At 45.1% G+C, this 13,235-nt stretch overlaps 1 protein-coding gene across 12 annotated transcripts in view; it reads left to right on the forward strand.

Moving 5' to 3' along the window:
• Positions 1-29: 29 nt before the first annotated feature.
• The window catches only part of TMEM86A (transmembrane protein 86A), a 72,335-nt gene continuing 59,129 nt past the window's right edge, over positions 30-13,235 (forward strand). For all 12 annotated transcript variants that reach the window (XR_012903656.2, XR_012903660.2, XR_003091248.3 and 9 more), the window contains exons 1-2: positions 30-147; positions 5,714-5,804. Coding sequence is in view for 2 of the 12 variants with exons in the window: in XM_006133445.5 (XP_006133507.4) it covers positions 5,795-5,804 (10 nt within the window). In the remaining 10 variants the exon portion in view is untranslated. The remainder of the gene's footprint in view (positions 148-5,713; positions 5,805-13,235) is intronic.

A 13,235-nucleotide genomic window follows, 5' to 3' on the forward strand; every position in this document is an offset into this window, starting at 1 on the left:
ACACCAGCACCACCTTGCTGGCCTCTCATTGCATCTCTCCACTCCCACCTTGCCAGCTATCAGTCACCATCCACCTCTCGGCTGTGACTTCTGCCCATCAGTCTCAAATGATTTCGACTCCTAGTGATTTCAATCTTAGCAAACAGGGTAAAAAAACCTAAAATTCCAACACAATTAATATAAGAAAAGAGGCTCTTGATGCCTATTAAGCTCTGTTGTTTGAACCTGGCCGTGTGTGTGTGTGGAAGGGGAAGACAAGCAAGGGAAGGTGTACAGCATGGGTCCGCAACCTTTCAGAAGTGGCATGCCAAGATTTAACTTATTCATGTATCTTTGTGCTGGGAAGAGCAGGGGCAGGCTGGGTAGAGTGACCATATTTTCTGAACCAGCTGCAGCTAGGGAGAATGGTTTAATTTAAATTATTAAACAGATTAAGAATTGTAACTTTCTCATGATAGTTTATCAAACTTCAGGTAAAATATTATGTCCAACACAAAAGGTTTCAATGCTTTCTTTGTTTATAGCAGGGGTATTCATTTTAATCACACTTTTCTCCCATATCAGTTCAGTAGCAGGGAGCGGCAGCATCGGAGATCTGATTTTCTTTTTTCCCCTAATAGTATTTTGGAATTGGTCTCCTTTGGATCTCTGAAAAGCTAGATGGATATTTATGCCTCTAAATGTGAAACCATTTAATGCTAACCAGAATGGACAGCAGTGTAGGAAGCTAAGGCCAGCCAACAGGCATAATTAGTAGTTTTGAAACAATAATTTCAGAACTCAGGAAGCATGAAGACAAATTCATTATTGATTCAGCCCCTGAAATGTTTGGTTCTGTCTGTACCATGCAGAGAATGTTATCAGCTCCAAGGTTACAATCCCTGTTTTTGACAATTTATACTGTGGGGGAGGCAATAGTAGTAAGTTGGTCACTGGACCATATCAGATCTATTTCACATCTCTTCCCATCCCTTTTGTTCTAGGCCTCACCCCATCCCACAGTGTGATAAAATCTGGAGTTTTTAAATAAGGGTTATTAGAGATTTATTTAGAGAGTCTTATGGGATTCAGGGAGCCTGGGGTCACATTCCTAGCTCTGCCACTGTTGTCCTAGATGAGGGTAAATTATTTAATCTCTTTGCCTTGGCTCCCCGGCTTTAAAATAGCAGTTAACTTTTCCTTTGCCTCTCATCTGTTTAGACTGTGAGATCTTCACTGGAAGGATAAGTTGCAAAGGGGTAGCTGTGTTATCTGTATCTGCAAAAACAAGGGGGAGTCCTGTGGCACCTTAAATACTAACAGATTTATTTGGGCATAAGCTTTTGTGAGTAAAAACCACTTCATCAGATGCATAAGGGTCTTTTTGTTTTTACTGGAAGGACAGTCTTTTATTGGGGTGTAGTCTCTAAATGTATTTAGGAATCTAACCTCACATCACTGGCCCTATGTGGTTGGGCCTGTAGCCTCTATTACAATGTCAATAATAAGGCTCTGTTTAATGTTGATAAAACTGTTTTAGCTTCTCAGATGACAAATGCTTTGTTCCGAAATTCTAAACTTCTCTGTCTAAAGCTAAGCGCCAAAATCAGCTGAGCAGGCTGACTCCTGATCCTCTTCTTCCTCCTCCACAAAACTAGCCTGCTCCCTATAGATCTTAGCACCATTTAAAAGGGGAGCAGGGGATGGGATTAACACCCCATGAGTGTTTCTATGCAGAGCTTCCCCCTTGAACCTGCCTCATTTCCACTGGTTTTGCAGGTGATCTCTGAGCCTCCATTTCTGCTGCAGTTATTGGTCTCCACCTGTCGAGCCAGTTTTTCCTTCTGCTTTGCTCTAAGGTTTAAGTCATAAGGGAACATTGTGATCCTCATCCTGCATGAGATAAGTCATAAAATCTCACCCAGTGAGTGCTGCTTCAAGGCAGCATCATGCACCCCAGGAACATCACTTTTCTAGATGCTAGAGCTACCCAAAGGCTCTTGCATGGAGTCTCTTCATTTCTTGTTGCAGACATGATGGCCTCTCTCCTGCCTGCTGGGCTTCCAGCCCTGTTGGAGACCTTAAGCTCCCTTCTCCCTGTAGGATCTTTCTCTAGCATGGAGCTATCTCAGGCTACAAGATCCAGTGGCTTTTGTCCTCAAAACCAGTAAAGTTGTCACCCTCATGTCAGATCAGTTGCAGGCTTGGCCAGGGAAAAACATTCCCATCAGCCAGTCCCATTTTTGGTGGGGAGCGGTGAGAAAGTGAAGGGAGGAGTGGGACTGAGAGAAGATGCAGGCTTTTTGCCCTCTGTGGCCAAGCACAATCTATTCATTTGTGTAAGAACAGAGCTAGCCTTGAGCTGGAGAGTCAAAGAAATAGAGACAAAGTCATTTTTCATAAGGATCTTTTATTGCCTAAAAGTCAGGAAGAAAAGACCCTTTTGGTTATTCTAATCTTTGTTGGATTTGAATCAGAGTCTTAAATGGGCCAGCTGTCAAGCACCCATAGCACATGCTTGGGGGAAATCTAGAATATCCCGTTTTATGAAATCAAAAAACCATTCTAGTCACTTAAACCCACAGCATTCTGTGCTTGTTCTATTGCACTCACCTACATCTTTGTATTAAGAACATCATTAAAAAACTTCTCATCTGTCTGGTCAACCTGTTCCAGAAGCATCCAGTAAACAGCCACAATTCTCCTCTGCAAGCCCTTAGCAGGCCAGGGAATTTATGCAAGGACAGACTGCAATATTTATTACATTGCTTTCAATTCCCCTTATGCTTTATTTTTGTACACTCGGAGGCTTTTCCTGCTGACTTATGGCTTTTGTTACTTTTACCTCAATCTACTAAGAATATTGCTGATTGTTCCTTTGTGGGTAACTGATAAAGGGGAACATGGAGTTAGATTTACTGTAAAGTCTAGGACTCTCCAAATGCGGCTCTCAGCTGTTCCCATAGGAACAGTACAGAGAGAAAAGAAAACAAAGCAGAAGTTTCAGGTTTCAATTCTTAATTTTTATTTTTTATTCATGCCTTTCACCAATCAGTTTCCATAGCGACAGGGAGCTGTGACTCCATTGTAAATGTCCAATAGAGCCCAGCTCCAGTGTTATCCATTCAGTAGCATATGCAAGTTCAGAACTGTGGGGCACATGGGCAATGCTAGCACTAGGAAATGGTGGAGGGAAAGCCATTTTCAAACAAGCTGAACACGAATAGTGCGGGGCCAGAGTGCACTAAGCCACAAGAACACATGACAGCTAATTCCAAAAGCAGAGTTGCTTTCTGGATCATGTTTCAGCTCGCTATGTTCAAGTTCATTTGGGTGGGAGTGGAGGGGAGGGAAGGTGTGTTAAAAAAATCTGCTTGCCAACATGGCTCGTTTTTCTTAGTCCAGGCACAGCTAAAAGAAGTGGTTTACCCAGGGTTACACAGCAAGTAAGCAGCAATGCTGGGAGTAAAATCTACATCTCTGACACCTGATCCGGTGCCTTTTCCCCCAGGACATGTTGCCTTCTGTCTTCATCCATTCCAAAGCTGTGTAGGCCTTACTAGTTGGGAGCACCTGAAAAAGTGAATTAGTTTGGTCAGGTCTCCAAAGGGTCTGATGCTCACCCGAACTTCTTGAGTCTATACAATGAGGCTGGAAATCCCACAAGAATAAGCTCCCATGAGACTTCGGGCACCTCAAGTTTCAGAGACAAGGAAAGGTTTGGTTTCAATTCAGTTCCAAAGGGGTGAAGATTTGAAGGTGAAGGAACATGTTCACTTTCCTGAACTGGTTCACAAATCCCTAATTTCTTCATTATCCACCAGCCTGCAGTTCAGTGACATGCCAGGTAACAGGCCTGTCAACAGGGTGCGGGCAATTGCCTGGCAATTGAAAAGGACCCAGAATTCCTGGAGGCTGCTGCAGCCCAGGCCCTTCAAATACCCACTGGAGTGCCAGGCAGCATGCTCCAAGGGGCACTGCAGGGATGGCAGGGGGAGGCTGGACCACAACCCTGCCCCTTTCGCCCTAGGTCTCACTCCTTCCAGGAATACGAAGCCGCCCCCACCGCCTTGTCCAGGGGCCTGACAATTCTGTTGGCCCCCCTGCCAAGCAAAACACTACTCACAGCAATCCATCATGCCAACTCTAAAGAAACTACAGGAATATGCTAGGTTCCATGTTGCTGGGAGCTTTTAATTAACGTACTTAAAAATGCAGTATAAAAAAAGGTAGAGAAGAAGTAGGCTTATTGGATACACAAACACACACACATCCTTTTGTGAACTGTTTCTAAAGTCCTAGCTGTTTTGACTGTCCTTCAGGAATAATTTAATTCCCCATTATTGCCCTTTTATTCTCCTCTCTCCTTTACCTGCTATTAATAATTATTTGCATTTATCTTTCATTTTACTCTTTATTTTTGCTAATAATTCTTCTTACAGTGTCCACTGAAGTCAGTGGGAGTTTCTCAGGCCCATAGTGCCATTAGGTGTACCCAGTACTTTACAAAATGGAGGGTCAGACAAAGAAGGTCTAAGGGGCCTGTCTAAGTAGAGTTGCCAGGTGTCCGGTTTTGAACCAGACAGTCCAGTATTTGAGCTTTCTGTTCAGGAAACAAATTGAGAAAATATAAATGAGAAAATATAAATGTCCGGTATTTTCTAAATAAGATGTAATGTAGATTGTGATGTAATGTCAAGTGTGTCTAGTATTTTTCTTTTTGAAACCATCTGGCAACCCTATGTCTAAGGGATTTACAGATTAGAAGGACAAATGGGTACCATTTAGTACACTACAGTATCAAAATGAACAAGCACCATGTAAATAAACACAGCATTGTTTGCTCACAGCAGCATGGAACTCGTGGATTGTTCAGGAGCTTCTTAGTGGAGGTGAGGGTAGAAAGATACGTTGATTAGAAAGAAATTCCAGGGGCACAGTATGACATGGAAAGTAATATGAAGCAGTAAGTAAATTAAAAGAAGAGCAATCTAAAATAGGGTTGTTAAAAAGAAATCCATGAAAACTGGAAGGGATTTTGCTTTGTTTTTAAAGCAAATTTGGTTTTGGGCTTTTTGCACAGAATTTTGACGTTTTGGTCAAAAACCCGACACCCACTTTTGGAGGTGGGGGTTGATCAAAAGTTGACATCTCCATTAAAATTTTGCAGGGAGAGGGGAGAGAGACATATTCATTTTCTATCCAGGGCTAATCAGCAGTCAGGTTTGAGCAAGAGGGGCAAGGAATGTAGAATCACAGAAACAGAGCTGGAAGGGATTTGAAGAGGGATGGACTAAGCTGTAGAAAAGGACATAAATTAATTTGTCTACCATTTATCCTAGATAGGTTACATAGCTTAACAAGACACTGTGCAACAGAACCTTTAGAAATCGTCCGTTATTGGAACTATATTGTTCACAGGTCTGAGGTGTGGAATTAAGGCCTGGTGTACACTACAGCGGAAGGTTGAAGTAAGATACGCAACTCCAGCTACGGAAATTGTATAGCTGGAGTTGATGTATCTTAAATTGCATTTTCATGCTGTCCACACAGCAAGAGGCCAACAGGAGCAAATGCTCCTGTCAGCTTCCCTTACCCCTCATGAGGAGCAGGAATACCAGTGCCAATGGGGGCACCCTTTGAGTTCGATTTAACGGGAAGTGTTGATCTTCCACGTACTGTAGATGTGCCTTAGAAGTACTTTGAAACTGAACAGAAGTTTGAATTTACACAGGAAAGGAGAGGGAATTCCAGAAGATGACTGAAGAACCGGGAAAAGAAAGTATTTTGCTGGAGCTGTACTGAATGGGCTGAAATGTGGAGAGGTAAGAGATGGTGATGCCGGAAAGGAGGAGGTTACAGCAATAAATGTGGGCGATAACTAGAGCATAGACGAGTGAAATTATGAGGAAGGAGCATGTACTGGAGATGTTGTAGAGCAGGGGTGGGGAACTTTTTTTGGGTTGGGGGCCGCTGACCCACAAAGAAATCAGTCGGGGGGCTACAAACAAGTGAGAAGAAAAAAACCCAAACCCTCATTGATGTGGCCTCCAACTGAAGAGAAAGACACTCCCCACATTCCCTTCATACACCAGAGTCCATGTGGGCCCATCCTAGTAGATTTTTGTGTGCTCTAGCCCCTCAGTGGGGCAGCGAGGCAGCTGGAATGCCAGCGCGGGCTACCTAATTCTGGGGGAAGGGCCATGAGCCTTGGGAGCGAATCCAGGCAAGCTGGGGGCAGCATTTGTCCCCTGGGCCTGAAGTTCTGAGGTTCCCCACCCCTGTTGTAAAGAAAGTGATAACAAGTATGGCAAGAGCCAGAAACCAAAGAGAAAAGGAAAGAACCAAAGCTGAGAGCTTGGGGGAAGTTGAAAGTTGATGTTTCAGTAGTGACAGAGCAGGATAGGAGCAGGACTTGGGAAGAAAAAGAGAAAGTCAGTTTTAGGACACAGCCACACCTACACTGAGTGCTGGGCACTTTGAAGTCCCCTTCATAATCTAATATGGGAAGAAAATCTAGCATAAAGGGATCATCTAGTGACAGAGCCAGTGGAACAGCTTATAGGCCAATCCTCTGTGGGCTGCCAGTGCAGGGGATGCAACTGGGGAAAGAAACATACATGGTGTATGTCTGCACCCTGGCAAACCTTGGCTGTCAAAATGCCACTGGGGCCATTGGCAGATAATATAAATTACAGCAGCTTTGGGTTACTCTGATTTATAGTGGGGGGTTATCTGGTGCACAGTTCACCCAGGATTAAGGAGCGTAAAGATGCTTAGAGGCCTAAAGCAGTTGCCACCCACTCCTGAGTCGCTTTGTTCACAGCCAAAAGATGTGGGCCAGAGAATTAGGTCTGAGGCGGCAGCAGAACACTCAGGAAGAGATTTTGAGGTGGGGGAGGAGGGGGAGAGACACACACATGGAGCTTTTCACCAGTATAGCTACAACATCAGAATCCCGTAGCGTGGATGCAGCACAAGGGCATATCTACACTAGGAAATTGTAACTATTTCGAAATAGTAACTCCCAAAATAATTATTTCGAAATAGCATGTCTACCCTACAAGGAAGCCTCAAAATTAGTCCGAAGCAGACTCTCTTAATGTGCACATGGGCCCCAGGAAGCACTGGAGAGTAATTACTTTGAATGACTCTGGGGAGTAGTTATTTCGAAAGAGCAGCAGTGAAGTGCCCACACTACCCCTATTTCGAAATACGAGGAGTAACGGTAGTTTGGAATAGGAAACCTAGTCCGAACTACCTAGTCCGTGCCGCGTGTAGCCGCGCGGCACGGAGTCCGCACTAGCGGACATTTAAAAATGGCGGCGCCCGGCTTTATGCAAATAAAGCCTGGGAAATTCAAATCCCGAGCTTCATTTGCAACTCCGGTTGCCTACATTACCACCCTAGTTCGAACTAGGGTGGTAGTGTAGACATACCCTTAGGTACCATGTAGAGGTCTGAAACCTCTCTAGGAACAGAGTTCTGCTACTCTCCTTCAAGAGCAGGGATTTAGGCTGTAGTTTCTCCTGCAAGTCACTGATCACCCCAGCAAGTCTGGTTTTAGTTCTGCACCTGTTGTCCTGCTCTCACAGGGTACGTCTACACTGCACGGCTATTTCAAAATATTTTTCAAAATAATGGGCGCACTATTTCACCATCCCAGTAAACCTCATTGCACGAGGGATAAGGGATGGCTTGAAATAGTGTGTTATTTTGAAATCTGGCACTGTGTAGACCCGCCAAATTTCAAAATAAGCTATTTCAAAATAGTTTAGAAATAAGATACACAATTTGCTTAGCGCAAATTGCATATCTTATTTTGAATTTAGGGTGCTGTGTAGACACACCCACAATTACAGGGTTAACTGCTTCATAAAGGCTGGCTGGTCACCAATGTATTGTTAATCCAGACCAAGTCATTACGGAGAAAACACATTTTGAAAACAAAGAGCATACATGCAAAGCTAGTTTGCCTTGTGTCATTCTTCACATGAGGATCCTGACACATTTCAATATACAGTACTTCAGGACTTCTTGCAAGGCCTATCACTTGGGTCTATTGTCTTATGTCAGTTCTTGGAGGGTGTGTGAACCTGCACCTAACATCTCTCCTTACACCATGGTAGTCACATCATACAGTTTTCAATTCTTTGAAGGCATCTCTTGACCCAGGTGGATCAAAGAAGTATTGGAAACTTCCTCCTTCTTCAAATTTGTTACAAGCCTAAGAATGTGCTTTAATCACCCCCTTCCCTATCTGTATGGGAAAGATAGGGAAGCTATCTTTCCCATAAAGCAACAAACAATCTCCAACAAATATCCATACAACATGTATAAGGTTGATGGAATAGTTGATGGTTAGTCTGCCTGACAGAGAAGATGCATAGGCCATTCTCTGAACACTTGTAAATAAATATATTTGTAAAAATACAGGATCAATTTGCAAATTGATTGTGGGAAAAAAAAGGGCTAAATTCATCACATAATATATTTAAAATGAACAGTTCAACCAATGTTAGCTATCATTGTTAAACTAACAACTTAAGGAAACTTTCCATGCTAATTAAGGCAGGCTGGAAATGTGTTTTTTCTCTGTCTGTGAAAAATTGAAACTGAAAAATTTGGGACAAAAACCAAAAAAGGTCAATCTAACCCAAATTGATGAAAATGGACATTTAAAAAAAATACCATCAAGAAATAGCTTGACAGATTTTTTTTGAACAGCTGAAATACCAACATTTCTGCCAGAGCAATTCTGCATAAAAATGCAAGATAATACTAATTGAAAAGTGAGGTTTAGCACAAGCCTAAGCTAGTTGCATTGCATCAGACTTAGTTGTGTGTATAGGAAAGGGTCCTGGAAATCCAAGCCTGAGAGGAAAACTTCTGCACCACTGCAAATGATGTTACTGCAAGGAAAGATTCTGGTTCCAGAATCTGATTATTTCCTTCTGTGCAGGGTTCTCAACTGTTATATTGGAACCTATAGAAACAAGTGAATGGGGGTTTAAAGATCGCTCCCAATACTACTACCCCCATGTCCCTAGAATGACCCCAAGGAATTGTTAATATTCCATTAGTAAGCGGGTAGTGAGAATGTGTGTGCAATAAAAGACTCAAAAAATCAATGGAACTCAAACTGGTATAAATTCTGTGTATTGCTTGTTGCTACTGGTGTAGTTTTTCTATGGGAAATCCAATATATTGATTGGATTTTTTTTTTGGTAGAATAGATTCTGTGAACTCATTAGCAGTTTGGTTTGACCTCACAGTGACCTGCCCTCCAACATCAAAATTTTCAAAAGTAGCTGATAATTTTGGATGCTGTAATTTTTGGATGCCTAGTTGAAAAGATCATAAAAGAAGTCCTGGTCTTTGATTTTAAGCCCATCAGCAAATTGTCCCTTTAGTACTATGCCCTTCTGCAGGAGTTGTAGGCCTTTAGCAAAAAGCAAAGCTAGCTCACTTGTGGTTTGCCTATCAATCCTCCTGTGATGGGTTCCTCTTGGGGTACCACTTGAAAGTGGGGTACCACTGAGCCCCCAGCCTGGGCTCCTTTTACAAAGTACTGTTGTGGCAGGCTCTCAAGCCGCTTCCAGGAGACATTCAGGCAATGTCACAGATCAGTTCTGTGAAGACTCAGATAAAGAGCTGAGTTACTGAAGTCACCCTCCCATTTGAGCAGTCACCTCGCCTTTGAAGGGTACCCAAAATTATATCATTTTGTACTGCACAGAGACCTGTACAGTGTAAGCTCATAAAATGCATCCCTTTCCTCAAAGTGAAGAGGAATATACACCAGCTTTCTGCCCCAAGTTATGAAAGTAGATAAGGAAATGCTACATACGGCTTCTCATAACACAAGAGCTAGGGGGTCACCAAATGAAATTAATAGTCAGCAGGTTTAAAACAAATAAAAGGAAGCATTTCTTCATACTATACACAGTCAACCTGTGGAACTCTTTGCCAGAGGATGTTGTGAAAGCCAAGACCATCTAGTTTTTATATTCTGCTATAAATTCATTAGCTAGGATGGGTCGGAATGGTGTTCCTAGTCTCTGTTTACCAGAAGCTGGGAATGGGTGACAGGTTTAGGTTAGACATTAGGAAAAAGTTCCTAACTGTCAGGGTGGTTAAACACTGGAATAAATTGCCTAGGGAGGTTGTGGAATCTCCATGTGTGGAGATATTTAAGAGTAGGTGTAAACTAGTTCGACCCTCAGCGTCCACTATGAGCTAATTGTGGTACAGAGAGACCAGCCTACGCAGTCACCACTAAGGCCGGTGTCACATTCGCGTGACACCCGAGCCGGGTCGGCCTGTTGGCGGAGTAGGGGGGTTCGGGCCCGCCCCCTCTCCGAACCCCGGCCCAGGGCCCTAAAGGTAGGGACCCGTGGTCCCTCCCTCGCGGATGGGGGAACGCCCCAAAACACACCCGCTCACGGGCTCCACGACCCCGCCCTGGGCCGCTTCCTACTCCACCAGGCCTCCCGGCCCGTCTCCCTTGACCCCACTGGCCTCACCTCTCCTTCCTTCTCCCCTCCTCCAGCTCGGTCCGCCGCGCTCCCCTGCACCGTGCCGGCCCCGGGTTTAAATCCCCCGCCGGCTCCATTCCCCCTCCATGTCACTTCCCCTGCGACGCCTCCCAGCCACCCTTCCCCCGTGACATCATCCCCCTGCGCCTCGCCAGCCCCTCCCTCTCGGGCCCTGCCAGCGGGCGCCAGCTGCCTCCCTACGCCCCCTGCACCGGCTGCCGGCGTATTACTGCAGCCCGCCGCGGCGGGCTGGGCTGCGTTCCCCGCCCCCCGGTGTGGCCGCCCGGTGCCTCCCGGCACGTTCTCAGTGCGGGGCGCGAGTGCCCCGTCGCGCCGCCCGGCGCCTCCCGGCGCGCTCTCAGTGCGGGGCGCGAGTGCCCCGTCACAGTAGGTTAGATAAATGTCTATCAGGGATGGCCTAGACAGTACTGGGTCCTGCCATGAGGGCAGGGGACTGGACTCGATTACCTCTCGGGGTCCCTTCCAGTCCTAGTGTTCTATGATTCTATGACAGGGAATGGATCACTTGATGGTTTCCTGTTCTATTCATTCCCTCTGGGGTACCTGATTGCTGTCAAAAGACAGGATACTGGGCTAGATGGACCTTTGGTCTGACCCAATATGGCCCTTCTTATGAAGAAACAGCAATGATTCTAAATATGAACCTATATTATCATGGAGTAACGCTGAAGTGATAAGTTACTGAACATATAATAAATAAGGAGGGTAACTAAGGTCCTGATCTTGCAATTACCGTGGTCATAGAAGGATCAGGGTCAGGGTGGACAATAATTTTTAAAAGGGGGCCACTTCATACATTTCTCAAGTGTCCCTGGGCTGCCCTGGAAGGGAAGGGGCCTTGAGCGGAAGGACTGGGGCCAGGAGACTTCTCATTCTTCCCCACCCCCACAGTGCCTGATTGGCCTGGTGGTGGGGAAGCACATGAAGTCTCTTGTCCCCTGCCTCTGCCCTGCCAGGGGTGCACAGCAGCTAGAGAGAAATGCCGGCTGTTTTAAAACAGCCAGCGTTTCTCTCTAGCTGCTGCGTGCCCCGGGCAGGGTGGCGGAGACTTCACATGCTCTCCCGGCTCCCTGTCTCGATTGGCTGGGGGCAGAGGAGTGGCAGGGTGGCTGGGGGCAGAGGAGTGGATCCACCCGCTTGGCAGGCCAGATCTGGACCATGAAGGCCCCTTTGCCCACCCCTGGTCAGAGTCCAAATGTATAGTTACTTCACACAATCACAGACAACGTGAATGGGATCAAGAGTAGACATCATGGGAGTTCTGCTGAAGTGAGGTGAGGTAGTTTCCAGATTTCTCTGGGCATTGGAAAAAGAAAACTTGGTACAAGAAGGAATAGTCTATTGTTGTCCTCTAAAAGAGATCTCTATGGCTAGTAAAAACAAAACACAAGCATATTGGTTGGTACAGAAACTGAAGAGAGTGTCATTTGGCCTCAGAATGAGACTGATACAATGGAAAATAAGCATTTTCTATAATGTTACCTTGAATAAATCTCTCAGGCCTGAGGACAGCCTGGATTTTTGTAACAAAGTGCTCTAAATAAGTGAAGAGAGACATCAGGAAGGAGCACATGAAGGAATGCTTGACAAATATGATTCTTTAAAGCAAGGGTGGCAATAAAACAGTGGCAGTTTGCCAGCGTTAGCCGTTGATGGACAACAGCTGCTATATTTACCTGCGCCTCCGAAGGTACTGGCAATTGTAGCTCCCGTTGGCCATAAATCACCATTTTTGGTCAATGGGAGCTGTGGGAAAGAGCATGGACCAAGGCACTGTTTTCTGCAACTCCCATTGGCCAGGAACAGCGATCCATGGCCAGTGAGAGCTGCAATCACCCGTATCTGCTGTCGAGGCGCAGGTAAATATAGCGGTGGCAGCCCATGAGAGGCTAACCCTGGCAGATCGGATCCAGCCTGCAGGGTGGTATTTGCCCACCCCTGCTTTAAAGCATTTTCAGTACTTAGTTGATCACACACCTGTTTTTGTTCTCCTCAATGGCTTTGTTCCCAGGCACTTTAGTACTTATAGATTTGAGAGTCTGAAACAAAATGTACACACCGTGACTATATTACCAGGAAACATAACTTGTTTTAATTGATCTTGGGCTGTACACTAGGAAAGTTGTGTGGGACTTCCATGTTCTCAGAGGCACCTGGAAATCAGAGGCCTGCTACCACAGCTTTAACCTGTACTTATGGGCAGTAGACATCACTGGATAAGAAGAATTTAGATTGCTAGATTTTTATTCATCAGAATGTACAATTTCAGTTACATAAATATTTCTAGCCCTTCATTTGACTAAGAAAGCCATTGTGACGTAAATGGTTACATAATCTCTTTGGGGCGGGTATCAGCCTTTTGTTCTAGGTTTGTGCAGCACCTAGTACAGTACAAGGGATCCTGGTCCCTGAGTGCAGCTCGGAGTGCTGTGGCAAAACGAATTACATACCACCATCTGACATGCACCATCAATGGCCTTCTCCACTGAAGTACTTTAATTGACTTCATAGTGCTTTGCATCAGGCCCTGAGTGCATGCAGCTGGGAACCTCCCCTGTGACTATTTAGCCTACAGATCTCAGGTCGGTGCTACCTGGATTCACGGACAGGCATTGCCCTCCCTCCACAGGAATCCACCAATGGGGAAAATATGTGGAAGGGAAAATGCTTCATCATCAGTTTCAAAACCCAAATTCT

Source organism: Pelodiscus sinensis, chromosome 5, assembly GCF_052426305.1.
Source record: "Pelodiscus sinensis isolate ZL-2025 chromosome 5, ASM5242630v1, whole genome shotgun sequence".
In the NCBI taxonomy this organism is placed as follows: domain Eukaryota; kingdom Metazoa; phylum Chordata; order Testudines; family Trionychidae; genus Pelodiscus; species Pelodiscus sinensis.